The sequence below is a fragment of the Anabrus simplex genome, chromosome 12 (assembly GCF_040414725.1).
Source record: "Anabrus simplex isolate iqAnaSimp1 chromosome 12, ASM4041472v1, whole genome shotgun sequence".
Taxonomy (NCBI): Eukaryota; Metazoa; Arthropoda; class Insecta; order Orthoptera; family Tettigoniidae; genus Anabrus; species Anabrus simplex.
Genome location: NC_090276.1, coordinates 83,926,072 through 83,946,968, shown reverse-complemented (window position 1 = coordinate 83,946,968; position 20,897 = coordinate 83,926,072). Strand labels below are relative to the sequence as shown.

At 40.2% G+C, this 20,897-nt stretch overlaps 1 protein-coding gene across 1 annotated transcript in view; it reads left to right on the top strand.

The window, feature by feature from the left end:
* LOC136884458 (chymotrypsin-1-like) overlaps positions 1-19,435 on the top strand; it is a 90,024-nt gene extending 70,589 nt beyond the window's left edge. The window contains exons 3-6 of the mRNA XM_068229821.1: positions 462-574; positions 666-801; positions 16,410-16,523; positions 19,220-19,435. Of these exons, the coding sequence (XP_068085922.1) occupies positions 462-574; positions 666-801; positions 16,410-16,523; positions 19,220-19,435 (579 nt within the window). The remainder of the gene's footprint in view (positions 1-461; positions 575-665; positions 802-16,409; positions 16,524-19,219) is intronic.
* Positions 19,436-20,897: the final 1,462 nt, after the last annotated feature.

The window sequence follows — 20,897 nt, the reverse complement described above, 5'->3', positions numbered from 1 at the left end:
GTTTGAAATAATTGAACGTACAATGAAGTGTAGAAAGAGACTACCAAACATTTAAAACGTCAAGATCACTCTAAATATTATTTGTAAAGTGTATTGTATGGCATATCCATGCGAATAAGATGTGTTTCACTAGTGTAGTAAAATTGTTATATAAGATATAGTTTCTCTTCTCATTAGTAATGAGCTAGTATTCCTTTCATAATTATTATTCCCCTACTATAGAGATAATTAGAAGATTATCGCCCCATCGGACGGTCCATTCAGACCCGTAATGTTGTACCGACTTAGCTAGCGTACCATTCTAGTAGGGGAGATGAGACTTCGATACCGGGCTGAGTTCGAAGCTCATCGGAGGTGCTTCATTGTAATATCATGTTTACGAGCTACGGCATTTTGTTTATGTACTGAGGCCTTGGACAGGTAAAATATCGAGGGTAACACGCATTGTTTCTTCTTTTCAGGTATTCCTTCGGGAAACATTTTGGAACGGGTCTGCGAATATTATGAACTTCTGTGCGGGATCAGTGATCAACAAACACTGGGTGCTAACAGCAGCACACTGTCTCGTTCTTAGGTATGTTTATGCATTCATTTTATCAATACAACTGTCATTATCGAGAGTTTGTATTTAAGATTAATTCTAATAATAATTCTCATTATTTTAGAGGTCCTTCTGATGAATTCCGTTCTCTTTGGGTTTATCCTGCCAAAGGATCTTCTTACCACATTTCGTCTAATGATTTTATTATACATGAGAAATATGACGTCAAGCACCATCATAATGACATCGCACTGATTAGGGTAAGTACAAAATAGGAGCTCTCTGACCACTTGTAATTACAAGAGTCCTCCATAGCTTCTGAGTAATATATATTATCATCGTCATCATAGTTTACTAAAGCCTGTGATTTGTTATTACAGCCAACTTTCTATACAAATTGACAGCATTTTATCCCCTCTTACGAGCTGAATTTAATTTGCGTGATTAAGTTGAGCTTATTGATGTACGGAAGTCTCGGTCTTCTTTTCCCCTTTTTACCAAGAACGTTCCTTCCGTGATGTTGCAAATGAAACTGTTTCGTATCATTAGGTACGCAAGGAGTTTTACATTTCTTTTCTTTATTTCTCTGATGAGGATTATATTTTCATTCACCTCACTTGACACTATGGTGTTACTTTCCTTTCAGTCCATCTTGTTCGGTTAAATGGTCTCCAAAACCACATCTCAGCTGCATCTAGCCTGTCCTTTACTTGTTTCTCACAGGGTCCAAGTTTCACTCCTTTTACACTCAGACTATTAACACAAAACTTATTAATTTCAAGGTGTTCCTACGCTGAATAAAAGGGATACTTAATTCACCTCCTTTAAGCTTACACCTGAATATGTTGTGAATTGTCTTCGCCGATTAGCCTGGACTGCGAGGGTGCTCGATGTGATCTATATTTACTCATGTTACTCGGTTCAGGTCGTGTTCTCCATTCCGTACTTTGATTCAGGTCACGGTTTCACATAATAGCCTTCTTAATACGTAGACTTTCACGACCGCTAAATGGCATTATAATAATTATTTCGGGATATTATATCGTGTAATATTAATTATTAGCTGACGCGTTTCGATCCTGCGACCAGGATCGTCTTCAGAGCAGTAAAAAAGCATAAATGTCAACTGTCACTCCATAGTAACCAGTCTCAAGATAGAGAGATCCAGTTAGAAATATGGTTCATTCCAGAGCCCCCCGAGTCACGGAGAAAGACGTTGACGAGTTAATTATGGAGGGTAGCCATGATCTACTCAGCATATAGCCATCACCTTTGTTAAAATTATTCGGGCGTTTAGTGATTTCTATCGAGAGTTGAATACCGACCATCAAACAAGAGCACTGAACGTCTATGTCAAGCCAAGGATTCGTAAACGAGCCACTGGTCAATGGGCATATTCTTGTTCCAGGAGTTCGGCAGCAATTACTGAGAGACTTCATAGAATTTCCATAATCTAGATTTCCCAGTGACCAACCTCGACTTCCATTTTGACGTAAACTGTGAACGGTCACCTGGAGCAAACCGCTGATTTGATGCGGGAACCACAGACTAAAGGCCAGCGACCTTAAGGATCCAGAGGACGAAACTAAGAAAATGAATAAAGGTCATAAAGGTCACATGTTCAAGGACCCCTTAGCCACTGCACTCATTAAACAAAACAAAAACAGATTTTTGTAATGATATCCTGTTTGATTTTATTCGTATAATTTAGGACTAACACTTACTGTTTAGAAATTAACTTCATTCACAAGAAGAAAGTGTATAAATGCACTGAAATTATAAAACAATGTCAAACTTGGCTTGGATCTAAGGGACTGATGGTGTAGTCACTCGCAGTCTCTACACTTCGTTTTCATGTGTATGAGTGCACACAGAGGTGTGTTGTCATGAAAGACATTAAACTGATTATTTCCGTCCTAGAAATTATTATCGATCAGAGACGCAGAGTTGTGGTACATTCATGGAAATTCCTGGAGCTGAACATGCCACCTCATCTGATTCTCCACCCATATCATACTTCAATTGCTTTTTCACTTTCTCTCTGCCAAGGTACTGTAGTTCGGCTAGCTGATCTTCCTCAACCGAGGGCATTTCGTGTTCAGTTTCAAAGAAGGAATTTCTGATCCACGGGATTTTTTCAACCAGTGGCGTAAAATATGGCTTGACTGTGGATACTAGCAATTCCAAGAGTCTCACAATTACATCACTTACACTGTCTTGTAATAACTTGTACCGTCTATTGGCCAAGTACAGCAGTGAAGACATAGTTACAATATTTAGTACAAAGGTCTATAAAGTGTGTGTGTACAATAACAATACATTATTATAACGGGCCACTTTAAGATACGTAGGGGTCCGCCTAGGGATGGTTGTCGTAGAGGATCAAGTGACTCTCCCAACTACTCTGGTCAGGTCTCGTGGATATCAGGAGGATTGATAATAGTGAACAAAGATTCTTGTTAGTGATCTGCAGATAGATCTCCAAGTCATTATTACAAAGAGTGCACTGTAGTAACACATGACGAAGCGTGGACACTTGGAATACGCTGTTCTCGGCTCCTACGTCACAGCACAGTACTTATTTACAGTCTTCCATCAATGTCAGTCCACGGCCTTCAGTCATTTTAATATAGCTTATGCTATAGGAAGTGGAAAGAATGGTCAATAAACTCCATTGTCATAAAGCAGCAGGAATAGATGAAATTAGACCTGAAATGGTGAAGTATAGTGGGAAGGCAGGGATGAAATGGCTTCATAGAGTAGTAAAATTAGCATGGAGTGTTGGTAAGGTGCCTTCAGATTGGACAAAAGCAGTAGTTGCACCTATCTATAAGCAAGGGAACAGGAAGGATTGCAACAACTATCGAGGTATCTCATTGATTAGTATACCAGGCAAAGTATTCACTGGCATCTTGGAAGGGAGGGTGCGATCAGTGGTTGAGAGGAAGTTGGATGAAACCCAGTGTGGTTTCAGACCACAGAGAGGCTGTCAGGATCAGATTTTCAGTATGCGCCAGGTAACTGAAAAATGCTACGAGAGGAATAGGCAGTTGTGTTTATGTTTCGTAGATCTAGAGAAAGCATACGACAGGGTACCGAGGGAGAAGGTCTTCGCTATACTGGGGGACTATGGAATTAAAGGTAGATTATTAAAATCAATCAACGGTATTTATGTTGACAATTGGGCTTCAGTAAGAATTGATGGTGGAATGAGTTCTTGGTTCAGGGTACTTACAGGGGTTGGACAAGGCTGTAATCTTTCACCTTTGCTGTTCGTAGTTTACATGGATCATCTGCTGAAAGGTATAAAATGGCAGGGAGGGATTCAGTTAGGTGGAGATGTAATAAGCAGTCTGGCCTATGCTGACGACTTGGTCCTAATGGCAGATTGTGACGAAAGCCTGCAGTGTAATATCTTGGAACTTGAAAATGAGTATGGTATGAAAATTAGTCTCTCGAAGACTAAATTGATGTTCGTAGGTAAGAAATTCAACAGAATTGAATGTTAGATTGGTGATACAAAGCTAGAACAGGTCGATAATTTCAAGTATTTAGGTTGTGCATTCTCCCAGGATGGTAATATAGTGAGTGAGATTGAATCAAGGTGTCGTAAAGCTAATGCAGTGAGCTCTCAGTTGCGACCAACAGTATTCTGAAAGAAGGAAGTCAGCTCCCAGACGAAACTATCGTTACATCGGTCTGTTTTCAGACCAACTTTGCTTTACGGTAGCGAAAGCTGGGTGGACTCAGGATATCTTATTCATAAGTTAGAAGTAACAGACATGAAAGTAGCAAGAATGATTGCTGGTACAAACAGGTGGGAACAATGGCAGGATGGTACTCGGAATGATGAGATAAAGGCTAATTTAGGAATGAACTTGATGGATGAAGCTGTACGCATAAACCGGCTTCGGTGGTGGGGTCATGTGAGGCGAAAGGAGGAGGATAGGTTACCTAGGAGAATAATGGACTCTGCTATGGAGGGTAAGAGAAGTAGAGGTAGACCAAGACGACGATGGTTAGACTCGGTTTCTAACGATTTAAAGATAAGAGGTATAGAACTAAATGAAGCCAGAACACTAGTTGCAAGTAGAGGATTGTGGCGACGTTTAATAAATTCACAGAGGCTTGCAGACTGAACGCTGAAAGGCATAACAGTCTATAGTGATAATGTATGTATGTATGTATGTATGTATGTATGTATGTTGTTTCAGAACGTTCCAAGTGAGGTTGTCTACTTTCTGATTTGTTCTTGAGAAATGATAAATGTAGATTTTGCTCCTATCGAAAAAATTGCTTGTAAATTTCTCCATAATACAACTTCATAAAATGTTATTTCCCCATTTTAGTGGTGAATTTCTTGTTCGCTGTAGGACAATCATTCGAGAATTAATCTTCCCTCTTTGAACATATTATCGTAGCGTGATGGCGGGGTATTAAATTGGGCAAATGAAAACACGGCTGGTAGCTTCTACACTAATGTATGTTAATCATATCTACACACACAGAGCACGGCACAGTACAAAAAGTTCTGTCACTGTCTGCTCTCTTGGCTAACACGTAGAGACTCACTCAGTTCACAGCCCACACACAACAGTCTCCTACTTCACCGCGAACAGTCCCTTACCGATACAGCGTCGAACTCCCTCCCGTTGCTCCACACGACCACCCGCTCATAGCAGCTGAACACGAGAGACAGACCACTCAGTTCCATTCTCCACACTTCGTCCGCAGCTCACTCACACAGAGATCACTACGGGTTGTTTTAAATTGGCAGGCCAGTGATTCTAGAACAATCCGGAAGCTCGATAGCGGCTACAGAGGGACACTACATCCCGGTACAAGCTCCTCCTCTTTGAGCGACCGCCAATAGCCCTTCTGCAGTGGACTACACTCGGTTTGCAATTGGCATGGCGGACCCCTGCACCTTTGACACTGCTGTGTTGATAAGCCTCATAATGTTTATGCTTATTATTAATAAAACAATCACAGCGTGGAGATCATATACCCAAGATATGAAGTCAGTCAACAGCGTCTATCACATATGAGGTCCGGTGACCTCACGTACTACTGTTCTCGACACAAAGAAATGCTCTCTTCTTTACAACGACGGAGCTTGTGCTCTAACATGAAATGTCTGACAACATGTAAAGAATATCTCACTCAGCTTATCGTTACACAATGTTCATGTTCCACAAGAATTAAGCACCATCATAATATCAGCCGTCCTTGCATTGATTTACATGTATTGTGCTCCTTTTCCACCCCGTCCAGCAGATTTTAGAGATCTTCCACAGACTCAGATAAAATGAAAAAATCACCGCCATACCTCAGAGTTTCATTGCTTCTCCTTGGATTGTGATTCTCTTTCCATATTCCTCTTTGATTTCTTTGACCACCCTCTATGAAAACACTGAAGAGTAGAGAGAACAAACTGCAGCCTTTCCTCACTCCTTTCTCTATTGCTGCTTACCCGAGTCCTAGATGCGTATCACTGCAGAGTGATCATTCTCCTTTCTCTATTGCTGCTTACCCGAGTCCTAGATGCGTATCACTGCAGAGTGATCATTCTCCTTTCTCTATTGCTGCTTACCCGAGTCCTAGATGCGTATCACTGCAGAGTGATCATTCTCCTTTCTCTATTGCTGCTTACCCGAGTCCTAGATGCGTATCACTGCAGAGTGATCATTCTCCTTTCTCTATTGCTGCTTACCCGAGTCCTAGATGCGTATCACTGCAGAGTGATCATTCTTCTTTCTCTATTGCTGCTTACCCGAGTCCTAGATGCGTATCACTGCAGAGTGATCATTCTCCTTTCTCTATTGCTGCTTACACGAGTCCTAGATGCGTATCACTGCAGAGTGATCATTCTCCTTTCTCTATTGCTGCTTACACGAGCTCTAGATGCGTATCACTGCAGAGTGATCATACTCCTTTCTTGGTATCGATCCCGATCACCTTTAAAACCTGTAACATTATGGAATGTCTTTTGTAGATGTACGAAGGCATGTACGTGTGCTTGTCCTTCTTAGTTCGATCCTCTAAGGTCAATTTTAACGTCAGGATTGCTGCACGTGTTGGTAAATTTGTTCTGAAGCGAAATGGATCTTCTCCCAACTCTGTTTCAACTTCTATGCCCAACCGTCTGTAAATAACACGTGTTAAAATTTTGCAGGCGTGAGGCATAATAAACTAAGAGTGCGGTAGTTTTCACAGCATCTGATTTCTTGGGAATAGGTATAACAACATTCTATCTAATATCGGTTGCCATTTCTCCTGTGTCATACATCTTACACCCTAAATGCAATAAAATTGCCATCCCGGTTTCGCTTCAGGCTGTCAGTAATTACGGCGGTATTCATCAATTCCGGGTACCTTGTATCTGTTTAGGACTTTCTTAAGAACTGTTCGTTATTCTCAACTGTAGCAATGTTCCTCAGTATTCTGGTGGCTTGATAGGTTATCTTATAGCAATCTCTGCCTTTGAGCGTTTCCTCTTCGTTTTCTGGGCGCAAGCTTGTTCAGAATTTCAGATGACTCTCCACGGTTACCGGTGAATGTTGCAATGTTGACTGCAGAGGATCACACAAGGTCTAAATTGTTGAGCCTGAGCGCATATTAAGGGGTAGCTCTTGCGTATTCTTCACGTCATGCGGGCGAACGCGTTGCACATATTTGGTGGGTATCACTCTAGCCTTGATCCATATTCCAACAGCTACGACAATAGAATACCTTGACCGAAGTGTCGCAGCATCTGTCGCTAATACAAAGATGAAGCTACTCGTCCGGAGTACGGATGCGTTTTGCAGCTACTTCACTTAAGTGCAGAAGCTGCTAAATAAAGGCCTGTGTTACACATAGTCCTCTTCCGCCTTTACGGAAGTGACCATGTTTTCCCGTAAACCCGGATGGGGAACTTTTAACGGGGAGCCACTTCGTTTAAAGCGACACAGGGAGTGTTATCACAGTTATCATAAACCAGTGTTAAGCGTAGCCTTCTTTTCATGTGCTGCAGGTTTTTTATATTTGTGCAATTTAAACACAGCTAGGTAAAATAATAATTGCTCATTATATTAAAATAGTAGAAGTAATAACGACTATGAATGATCTTCATTGGGGTCATCATATTAACGAGGTTGTTAAGGAAGGTTACATGGTTATGAAGGTATGTAGGGTTTGTAATAAGGATGAAAGGGACAGACGTATAAGTTACTGGTAAGCCCTAAATCAGGACTACTTGTTACGAGAACTGGAAAAGTGCCTAAGGAAAGCAGCACGATCTGTTCTGGGTGATTTCCGACGAACGAGTAGTGTTACGAAAATACTATAAACTATAGGCTGAGAAGACTTGGAAGAAAGGAGACGAGCTCCACGACTAAGTGGTATGTTTTGAGCTGTTAGTGAAGAGATGGCATGGAATGACATCATTAGATGAAAAAGGTTACATGGAATTTTAAAAAGGATGATGTTAAAGTTGGAATTCAACAGGAAAACTGGGACAAATATTAACTTACAGAACGAGGAATTAGTGATTAGGCTACATTATCAAGGGTAATCTCCAAGTTCATTGAAATCATGTAAGAGAAGTGTCTAAGTAAACACCCTGTTCGACAATCATGAATGCAGATATTTTACCGATGAAGATGATTGAGTTCATTGTAAAGACTCAAGTAATGAGAGTTAAATAAGTTTTGGAAAGAGGTTATACCTGTACAGACCATGAAGGCCCTTGGAGTGGCTGAAGGTAAATGCTTGCCAGTTTATGGGGTAGAGCTTCTCCTCTTTTGCCGGAAGGAATTAACATGGCATTCATATTTGGTGTAGCCTGAGAGAAACTCAGGACAATATGAACCTCCGGAAGTGAGAAACTCATCCTAACTATGGTTCGAACCCAGGTCGCTGCGGGTGAATCGAGCACGACGTTATATCATATATCATATATCATATATCATATATCATATATCATACTTCCCTTTTCTGCTCATGATAGTCGGAGTCTGATTTCCTACCTGTAGTGTCCAGGTTGGTTAATGGTCTCTGTTTTGTCTAGTGTTGTTTATCTCCACAAGATTGCAGTACAATGTATGCATGTAAGCTCACCGGATAAAAATGACTCACCTACGTGAGCATAAGGCAGTAGTGAGACATTGATGTTGCAGTGTACGTCAAAATAAGGATGTCACAGAGTGTTTAGCCGTGCCCATGGCAATACGCTGTGTGAAGGTGCTGAAGGAACTGCATGCAATGAACATTTGGCGTCGGTCACCTCGCAAGAGGCCGTTGCTCACACACGCAAAGGAAGCTGCGCGTCTTCAATGTGCTACCAATCATCGAACATGGACAGAAGCTGACTGGCCGAACGTAATGTGGTCTGAGGAATCACTTTTTGCCTGTGTTCCAATGACACACGTCATCCATTGCACGGAAGTCCAAATGAATTATTTCATCCTGGATGTGTGTAAGGTCAGGTTCAAGCCAGAAGTGAGTCTGTGATGTTTTGTGGGTGTTTTTCGTATCATGGATTGGGCCCGCTCACTGAGTTGACAACTAACATGAACATTCTGGACGATCATGTCTTCCTTTCAGGCATGATGAGTATGCAATTGGTACTCCGATTTTTCAAGGTGACAACAGCATAATTCATTGGGCTGGAAGCATTTGTGACTAGTTTCATCGACACTCCTCCGCCCCACTACATCTCGACTGGACTGCAGAGTCACCTGACTTGAACCCCAGTTGTATCAGCGGATAAAACGCTGACATGAACAACCCGCAAATTGGTGGAATTACGCGAGTGGCTTAACCTGAATGCGAAATTCCTGCACAACGTTGTGGGCTCACTTCCTAACCGTATCCAGGCGATTGTCAAGTTTAGAGGCGGAGTTGCACGGTATTAAAGTAATGATGCTTGTAATGATAATGATTTCTCCAGGGGTGACCAACATTTTGTCCGCTGAGATTGTGTATGTATGTATGTATGTATGTATGTATGTATGTATGTATGTATGTATTGTACCAGAAAAATTTCGGAGTGTAGGGCATGAGAAGGATCTCAGGTAGTGGAAGTTGATTTTGGAGCCGGTACAGAGCAGGATAGAATCGCAGGGCGAATAATAGATGGTTATACATTTTTCAAACAATTTATTAATAATGTTAAATGATTCAGCACCCTGCAATATCAATATAGGACTCAGATATTTTGTTGAAATCAAAAATGTTAACGTAAATCTTCTTGAATTCACTTTGTGAAAATAAATAAATCTCACAGATCCTATAGTCTTTTGTGAAAACACGAAGTGTCAGTTCTTCACCTAAAGTCTTTCTAAGTATTAATTCATGAAATGAACACACACTTATAATTGAAAATTGAAATGAGAATTTGAATTTCTGTTGAAAGTTTCTCAGTTTGTTAGTCTTGAAATATAGAACACTTGAAAATCCTAGAGTTCTTCTATGTGATATGAATATTAGATTTTGAAAAAAATAAATTTATCATTAAAGATGAATTTCTGAGAAATGATGAAAACTACGAAATATCGTCACACGCAGCACTGAGTAAATCACTGTTCAAGATTGATAAGAAGAAGTCAGTCAGTTTGTGACTACTCACTTAATAAAGAAAATTTGGCTTACAAATGTTGATGGGAATCTGGAACATTCCGCGGGATGCGGACGAATACTCGAACTCGATATTCCACGAAGAGACCACGTTGACGTCCCTCGATGGGTACCATAGATGAGACGATGTTGAAGGTAGCTGGATCTTGTAGAATTTCATCAAGATTTCCGCTGCTCGTGGAGGTGATTTTTGCACACGGAAAGTTCGTTTGGTGCAAGTAGTATTTACAGATACTATCATTCACTGTTAAACACAGTTCAGTTCGTGTGTTAATTTTATGACGTTAAATGAATGATTACAGTCCTTGCTGCATAAAACACTATTTTAAATCGTCACTGAGAACGTCCATAAATACACAGTTCAATCACTTAAAAAGTTACGTGTAATATTTCTCATTACAGTCTCTGACCACAGTCTTTGAATCGTTATCCTAGCAGATAACACTGACTTCCTGGTGGTGAAAAAATTATATTTTTTTAGGAAAAGTTCTTAATATTCACCAAGTTAATCACTGTAGTAAGTCATGTCCTAATATGGCACGTAAATAAAGAGACACAATTCAAGGATGTACTGTATTAGAAAAATGAGTCTTAGAGTAGTTAGTGTTATTGTACACGACAGTTTCTGTTTATTGTGGTAATTTAATATTATGTGAAATTAATTAAGTCCACACGTCATGTTCTAGTTTGTGAGTGTCCAGTATTTAACTTCGTACTTCAATGATTTCACACGTGTTATACTTCGAAATGTCTGTGAATTACATCGTAGTCGCGGCACAATAAACTAGATACGGTGCGACGTCTTTTACAAGTGCGACGGCGATTGATTATCCCATATTTTTTTCTCCGCGAAACACGACGGAAAGTACTGTCTTCGAGACTGCACGGACATACTGTACGAGGGTCAGTCTCCCCTCTGTCTCACTCACACACACATACTGCACTGCTCTGCACTGCACTGCTAGACTGTACTGCTATACTGAACTGCTTATTAGCCTTGACCTAGTGGCATATATATCTGCGCCAGGAGGGGTGGTGTTCTAAGTCATGTGACCGAGAGTGCTCGATCTTCTTAAACTTTATATTGTTATAACTCAGAAACTACTGGACAGATTGCTTTGAAATTTACAGGATTTTACTTTTACGATGTCAGCTACAATTTAGCGTTGGTCCTGTTCAAATCGGTTGAGGCGTTAAAAAGTTCATGAGAGAAAAATTATTTCGAGGAATGTCTCTAGGGGAGGCAAGTTTCAAGCGGTAGGTGACGTCACTTGGCCTCGCCTGGTCGCTCGTGGAGTCTGGCACGTACTGGAATGTTCCTTCGCTCCGCTGTTCGCATGTCGGACGGAAATCGTATGCTGAAATAAAGTTTTTTCAATTGATATGTGCCAGGACCTAGGCCTTCCTGGTACATATTCCCCTTGGTCTGACGAAAAGAAAATTCGCAGGATTTTCTTTTCCAGGCTTTATTCTTCCTGTGGCACATAATTACTGCTTTAAATTGGCTCTCTGGAATGGGATATGGCTTTTTCCGGTAAGGGGACAAGTCATTTGCATTAAGATGATGTCCGTAGCCAGCTATTTCTCCAGGTTTGTCATCGAACACACATGCAAATTTTTGTAGAACTTCATTTTTAGCCTCCTCCAATTTTTTCTAATATCCGGGTCTTCAGCCACACTGGTTATTGACACTACATAATTCGGACCCATCATGGAGTTCTCATTGAATAGGGACTCAGCATCGTCCTCACTTTGGTCACCCCTTCTACTTTCTGCTTCGGCTGGCGCTACCTCGCTCGCAGCGGGCTCAATCATGTCACCACCGGCTTCTTCGAAACGGGCTCCATTCTCTTGAACTTCCAGGTCGCTTCGTCTTACCAGCTGTAGTCCTACGGAATTATTCTTTAATTTTACGAGGTTGGCATCATAGTCAATGGTTCATAAAATCTGATCCAAGTATTAAGTTGAAGTTAAGACGTGAAACTACCAAAAATATGTGTTCGAATGACTGGTTATTTATTTCAAATTCCAAAAATGCCTGGGATTTACACTTAATTACTTTATCAGGAACTATCCCTCTTACTTTAATCTGAGCTGCAGGTAATAGTAAAATATTGTTCTGATTTTTAAGTGAGTCCACAAGCCTATCAGAAATTAAAGAAGCTTACGCTCCAGAGTCAATGAGCGTAGTCACCTGTAAATTGCCTGTGCGTACCGTTATGACAGGTAATGAACGAGTAATTATTGGCCTTGGTGTTTGTGCGTCTTCGAACAGTAATTCAGAATCGTCAATGTGCCAGTAATTGATGACAGCAATACAATAATCTGACATCTCGTTCTCATCGTGTCTTGTAGCCAACCTCCCTACTGTGTGATCGGCGTTTTTTATAGCGCCTGTTGATTCAGGATCAGGCGATCGTTGTTCTCTTGGTCCGAACTGACGTTGGTATTCCAGGGACGTGGCTCCAGGTTCGTCAAGATTGCGGTTTCTTTCCCTGACGTATTCCCGTGTATCCCTCCATCTTCTTTCGAGTTCCTGTCGTCTGGACTCGCGATTTCCTTCAGGAGTGCTTTCACGCTGTCTCCATGAATTCCTTTGACGGTAAGGATGTCTGTCCTGATTCTTCTGACGTCTAAAATCTCGGAATCTTGTTGGGTTGGTAGGGCTAATTCTGCCTTCTTCACGTGTTCTAGGTTCCTCTCTCTCCGGCGGTTTTATCTCCGTGGAGTTCGTATTTATTTCTCGATTCCTGTTAGTCTTAGGATTAGATTGGGTATTAGCCGTGTCTAGCCTGCGCAAAGTAGCGTCGAAGTGCTCCAATGTTTTAATGTTGGCAGCGACTAATATCTCCTGGACATGAGGCGGATATTGAAGTGTCAAGATCTGAATGAGTTCAATATCTGGCAAAGGCGGATCTAAAAACGGTAGCTTCTTTAATTGCATTAGGCAATAATCGGAATATCGAGAAGTATTGATTGAAGTATTGTATTTTCTAGCGTATAATTGCATCTTGACGAGGTGTTGCGTCTCAGAATCCCAAAAACGTTTAAGAAGAGCCAGTTTAAAGTCGTCATAGTTTTTAAAGTTGCTCTTAAAAGCTATGAACCATGATAAGGCTCGTCCTTCTAGAAGCTTGGATACGATTCTAAGGTTTCTGTCGTCTTCTACCCTATTCTCTTGCAGGTAATCGTCGACATTTAACAAAAATTCTCGGGCAGTATACGCGTCACGTCCTGAAAATTTGACTGGCTTGTCATCCGGTACTTTAATGAGGGTTGTTGTGCTGTGTACTTCCCTCGATGAACCAGGAATTGTGACGTCAGTCGTACGGTCTCTGAGTTTAATTTGATTACATTCTTCAGATAAGTTCTCAATTTAGGAATTAACTGAGGTTCTCAAGTCAGTTTTAATGGCTTGTACGTCTTTACAGAAAGCAGCTATCTGGGTATGAGTGCTGTCTAGCTGTCCTGTAATACGCTTGTCGAGTTCTCCTTGCGTGCTTTTAATTAATCCTATCTCGCTTTATAATTTGCCCACATCATTCATGCATCACGGAGGTTTTCTTGAACCTGAGCTAGCTTTACTTGAGCCTGCGAGATGTTACCATGGGATTCTTGAAATTCAGTTCGTAAATCTTTGAGTTCGGTGGAAAATGCTTAAACAGAAGGAAGAACATTTCTAAGAACTTTGTCTAAAGACTTGACGACCTCTGTCTTTATTTCTTCCTTAATAGACTCCAAGTTTTCAACAAACTGGTCCCGTATGTTTTTTGAAGTGGCTTCGAATTGTGCACTAGGAGTCAGTAAGTTTCTTTTCGAGGCGAGTTCCAGCTTCACGGAATCGTTGCTCGATCAGGGCACTGGATTCAGTGAGCCTTTTATTAATGACTTTATCGGCCTCTGCAAACTTAGTGTCCAAGGTCCTGTCAATTTTAGAAGTTAAGTCTTCGACCTTGCTGTTTGACTCATTTAACTGCACTTGCAGCTGAGTATTTTGAGCCTGCAATTGATTATTAGACTGTAGTTGTGACTGCAATTGAGAATTAGAGTCAACTATCTGTGCTTGTAATTGATTATTAGACTCTACTATTTGCGCTTGTAATTGGTTATGGAACTCTACCATTTGCGTATTAATTCGATCTATCTGGCTATTAGACCTATCGATCTTAGCATTCTGATCGTTAATACTAAGCCTGAGAGCTTCGATTGCTGCAAGTAAATTATCCATGCTTCCAGAATATTCGACCAAGTCAAATACAACAAGCTCTTCGTGTTCGTAGTAGTTACAGTCTAACCCTGTACTAAAATTGAAATTTAATATGACGCAAATCGAACCCTGAATGTTGCGGCAATTTATTGTATCTGGTATCGTGACTCCAGTCGAGACCTAATCAAGTGCAGCGCCTTCTATTATTTTTGGCATGGCTCCAAATCGAGCCCCACGTAGGGTGCCATCTATTATTATTACTATCCTCTCTGTACCACGAAAAGTTCGGGGTGTAGGGCATGAGAAGGATCTCAGGTAGTGGAAGTTGATTTTGGAGCCGGTACAGAGCAGGATAGAATCGCAGGGCGAATAATAGATGGTTATACATTTTTCAAACAATTTATTAATAATGTTAAATGATTCAGCACCCTGCAATATCAATATAGGACTCAGATATTTTGTTGAAATCAAAAATGTTAACGTAAATCTTCTTGAATTCACTTTGTGAAAATAAATAAATCTCACAGATCCTATAGTCTTTTGTGAAAACACGAAGTGTCAGTTCTTCACCTAAAGTCTTTCTAAGTACTAATTCATAAAATGAACACACACTTATAATTGAACATTGAAATAAGAATTTGAATTTCTGTTGAAAGTTTCTCAGTTTGTTAGCCTTGAAATATAGAACACTTGAAAATCCTAGAGTTCTTCTGTGTGATATGAATATTAGATTTTGAAAAAAATAAATTTATCATTAAAGATGAATTTCTGAGAAATGATGAAAACTACGAAATATCGTCACACGCAGCACTGAGTAAATCACTGTTCAAGATTGATAAGAAGAAGTCAGTCAGTTTGTGACTACTCACTTAATAAAGAAAATTTGGCTTACAAATGTTGATGGGAATCTGGAACATTCCGCGGGATGCGGACGAAGACTCGAACTCGATGTTCCACGAAGAAACCACGTTGACGTCCCTCGATGGGTACCATAGATGAGATAATGTTGAACGTAGCTGGATCTTGTAGAATTTCATGAAGATTTCCGCTGCTCGTGGAGGTGATTTTTGCACACGGAAAGTTCGTTTGGTGCAAGTAGTATTTACAGATACTATCATTCACTGTTAAACACAGTTCAGTTCGTGTGTTAATTTTATGACGTTAAATGAATGATTACAGTCCTTGCTGCATAAAACACTATTTTAAATCGTCACTGAGAACGTCCATAAATACACAGTCTTTGAATCGTTATCCTAGCAGATAACACTGACTTCCTGGTGGTGAAAAAATTATATTTTTTTAGAAAAAGTTCTTAATATTCACGAAGTTTATCACTGTAGTAAGTCATGTCCTAATATGGCACGTCAATAAAGAGACACAATTCAAGGATGTACTGTATTAGAAAAATGAGTCTTAGAGTAGTTAGAGTTATTGTACACGACAGTTTCTGTTTATTGTGGTAATTTAATATTATGTGAAATTAATTAAGTCCACACGTCATGTTCTAGTTTGTGAATGTCCAATATTTAACTTCGTACTTCAATGATTTCACACGTGTTATACTTCGAAATGTCTGTGAATTACATCGTAGTCGCGGCACGGTAAACTAGGTACGGTGCGACGTCTTTCTGTTCAAATCGGTTGAGGCGTTAAAAAGTTCACGAGAGAAAAATTCTTTCGAGAAATATCTCTAGGGGAGGCAAGTTTCAAGCGGTAGATGACATCACTTGGCCTCGCCTGGTCGCTCGTGGAGTCTGGTACGTACAGGAATATTCCTTCGCTCCGCTGTTTGCATGTCGGACGGAAATCGTATGCTGAAATAAAGTTTTTTCAATTGATATGTGCCAGGACCTAGGCCTCCCTGGTACAGTATGTATGTATGTATGTATGTATGTATGTATGTATGTATGTATGTATGTATGTATGTATGTATGTATGTATGTATGTATGTATGTATGTATGTAAATTTTACCTTTGTTAAATGAATATACAGTTCTAAGACGTCACTTTTTCAGAGAAACTAACGTCCAATATACTTTACAGCTACCTGTCCCGATGTCCACCATTGACCCTCGGAGCAAGATCACACCAATACCTAAACAAAATCAGGGCTTGACAAGCAATGAAGTCACTCTGGTTGGATGGGGAGGAACGTCTGTAAGTATTGTTGATTTGAGCCTTCTAATACCGACTACTCGTTGCTTGGTTTGATGGCGACTACAGGTCCAGTGAGGAACTAACACTTTGCACGAACCACTTCAAAAGGGGACATATTGATATCCAAGCATTGAAAAGTCTTCTTCATATCATACGTATCATACATATAATAGTTGTGTAATTGTTATTCCTGAGTAACTCGACCAAAAATATGTTCAGAAAGCATACGACTGTATGCATACCGTGCTGTATGTCGGTCAATCAGAATTTTTCTAGCTATTGCACGAAGCTAATGAGCTAATGAAGTTCCTTCTTCATGAGACTGAGATGTGTGGGTCAGACAAGAGGAGTATCTTGGACAGTTCTGCCGCAAAGTGTAATCCATCCACTTTGTCTGTGTGTGATATAGTGACCTGTCCAGCAGAGGTACCTCCAAATCATATGGCCCCGATGACGTACCGGCAGTAGTTTGGAAATAATGTGGATGTTGCTTACACGGACTTCTCCAAAGCCTTTGATTCAGTTCAACATGATGATCTACTTATCAAATTATCAGCATGTGGGATAGGAGAAAGTGATTTGGAGTGGATAATAATCTAACTCACTACTTAGCGCAGTAAATGCTGATGGTATTTTGTCAAAGCCGTACCACCCTACTTCAGGTGTCCCCCTCAAGCCCAAGGGCTCTTTTGATGGCTGCAGTTGCTACAGTCTAATTTAAACCTCCTAAGTAACTGGTGTAAAAAGTGATTGCTTGGTTTGAATACTTCATAATGCAATGCAATTATATTTTCACGGAAGTTGGAACCACTAAATTGCCCTTACCATTTATGCAATTTCCAAATAGTTCGTGTGATGAAATAAATGATCTTGGTGTGGCACTTCCAAACCGTTATGGTCTTCCCTTCGAGAAACATTTAGGCAAGATTTCTAGTAAATGGTTTAAATTAGTTGGCTTTCTGAAAAGAAATTGTGCCGAATTTGTTTCTCCTAGAACTCTTAATCTTTGTTTTGCACTCTAATCAGGCCATCGTTAGAATATTGTTGTGAGGTGTGGCTACCTTCTCAGCAGCAATTAATACAAAACTTGGAAGGAGTCCAAATAAGGTTCATGAAATGGATCAGCTACAAAGGTTTGGATATTTATCTCTCTTCGTTCGATTACAAGTCTTTCTTGTGAGACTATGAGCATTAAGACATTGCAATTGTAGCGCAGATGTGCCAATGCCCTCTTTCTTTACAAGTGTCTGACGAACAGAGTGGATTGCTCAAAATGTTTGGAGATGATTGCATTACATGTTCCTCGTCGCAATACTAGGCAAAGGTATATTTTTTATCTGCCTAAAGTGAGAACTGTAGCTCGGACTAACTCATGGCTTGTGAGGGAACTAACAGCACAGAATTAAGTGGTTGAACCAGTGGACTTTTCTCACTCATCCCCGTCTAAAATCAGACGTGCCCTAATGACCTCATGAATGTAAGGCCCTATCTGTAAAATATATAAATATGTAAATATTACTAGATGTAGTTTCATAATGTCAATTATTTACGGAGATTTAGGTTTATTTATTTATTTATTTTTTTTTATTTATTTATTTATTTATTTATTTATTTATTTATTTATTTATTTATGTATTTATTTATTTATTTATTTATTTATTTATTTATTTATTTATTTAAGGTGTTGTAAATATGCATATATAAAGGTCTCTAGATTTAGTTTGAACTTGGTTATTAATTTAGGAAATTAGGGTTAGGTGTATTTGTTGTATATAATGTTTCATTGAATCATCTTTAATTGGAAAAATAATCTGTTGATGATAAATCTATCTATCTATCTATCTATCTATCTATCTATCTATCTATCCATCCATCCATCTATTGTGTGTAGCTGCTGCTGCAGTTCCTCCTGGCTTAGCGGAACGTAGTTGTTTTTTTTGGATCCGTCAAGTTCCTGTTGTCGCCCAATCTCTTGGACCTTGTAGTTCTTCGTACCCCGGATAGGAAATGCTGAAGCGCTCTTTTGGTGGCATAGATTTCATTCTGTTCTTTCACTTTACTGCACCATCATACCCGCTCACGCTGAACCTCCTCCACGACGGTGTCCCAAAAATAAAACTTCCCTCAGATGCACTGATTCCAGATCTGTTGTTTCTTAGAAACTCCTGATGTCATCTTAACTGGCACACTGATATCGAAAAACACACACTTCAGCCAGCCTTACACTGGCCATGTCAATTACATCCTCATAACACCCTACTTATTTTTCTACCATGGACCCAAGGTATTCGATGCTGCTAGGGTTTAGCAGTGGTTGGGAGTCCGGAAAAATGTCTGGAGCACTTGGATTTTCGAAAGAGCAATGGCGATGTTCGCTCTTAGAGTCGTTTGTGTTCGAGAATGTTTTTTTCACCATTTTTTAACTGGCAATGTAGTCACTAATCAATGCAACACTATCAGCTAACCGCAATGACTCAAGAAGGGCATTTGTGATTTTCCATGACGGGAAAGCCACGACAATAATTTAAGGGAGCGCACTAATAACACTGCCCTGGAGGAATCCATCATCGCGAGCAGTGTATCTCACACGATAGTTAACATCATTGTGCGTATCTTGCATCGAATCCACATATGATTCTAGAACAGCGTGATCTTATAATACATACAACCTACCGGGAATCATAATTTTTGGCCAGGCTGAATGGCACAGACGGTCTTCTGACCCCAACTTGGCAGGCTGGATCCTGGTCCACCCAGTGGTACTTGAAGGTGCTCAATTACGTCAGCTTCGTGTCGGTAGTCATGTTAAGGAACTCCTGCTCAGTCTGCAGAAGAACCAGAACTGTAGTACACGCCGTATTGGAAGCAGCGCCTTCCACGACCTCGTTACGCCCTCCACTCGTCGCCCATGACTGAGGTTATACCCACAGAAAGCTGATACGTGAGATTTATCGATAAATGATTACAACACCACATCCAAATTTTGAATGAGAAAGGTACATGAAGTAACGCAATCTATCCGCTGAAAACTGTCAGTACGTCCAACTTGTTGTTCTATTACTTTGTTTTCAGACTACCTGGCTGTCACCACATCTTAACAAACTGGAGCACGTTCCACTCAGCCAAGAACTGTGCCTGAAAGTTGGATTCAGTCCAGATAAAGCTCTGTGCCGCTATCCCACTCATGCTACAGGAACTGCATGCAAAGTAAGTACCCTTAGAGAAACTGAGCACTCTTGAAGTAGTTTCAGTGAAAACACTTATTTTGCGTTAGTTGTACTACACTTCCATTTAAATTTTATTTTATCTACCTTCACTGTGGTTTGCTACAATCCGACAAGTCTTGCAATATTGATATATCAGTACTCTGACGTGATGTTCCAAGATGTAACATTACGGACTTAGTCGCAATCCATCCTGAAGTATAAGTTATCGACACAATTTAAGGTGCTCACCCCGTTTAGTGAAAGCGTACAGTCCTTTCCTACTTCAATAAGCATAACAGGAAATTATCAGTATAGATATAGAATTTTGCCTTGTCCCTGTCATCCGACTACCTTAAAGATCTTACAGATTCAACTCTCATGATTTTCGTCGCCATAAGACCTATCTGTGTCGGTGCGACGTAAAGCAAGTAGCAAAAAAAAAAAAAAAACAAACCTCTCAATATAAATTTGACGTCGACATAACTGTGTCCACTAATACCACACTGAACACTCTAGTATCAGAACTTGGGATGTATTTCCTTTCAGAAAGAACACACATCGCTAACTACTTCCGACCATCAATAACACAAGTTCACAATATGCTTGTGGACAACTCACATAGATCATGAACTTTTTGTTGAGTCTTCAACATGAGGACCCTAGGTGGATCCCAGGCTTGTAGTTACTGTCAGAAGCCATAATAGCTGACTACTCTTGTTTTCAAGAGCAGATTCGCCACTCAGCCCATACCTGAGACATGCTTACAGAAAACCAGAAACAAGATATATCGCCTCTTGGGAATTAGGAAAACGTTCGTGGCCGCATATAAACCTCCGAATACAATCGTCTCGATTTTAAGTCAGGTTTTCTTAGGGGACAACGAAATTGGGGTACCTTCATTATACTAAAAAATCGAGTTTTGAGATGTGTAAGTAATTAAGAATTTGCTGCATATTAGAGTTGTGGGAATAAAAATGAAAACATTTTCCGTTCAACGTGTTGACCACTAGTGTTTTATGCCTTCCCTTTACGCCTAAATTTGCCGTCATAAGCGGTATTTTGAGAAGCTCTTGGAGTGAGTGTCTGAATAACATCTGTCATGTTAACGACATGATTGTGCTTGTCAATCTCTTGGACGATGTACGACAAACAGAGGACTAGATATTAG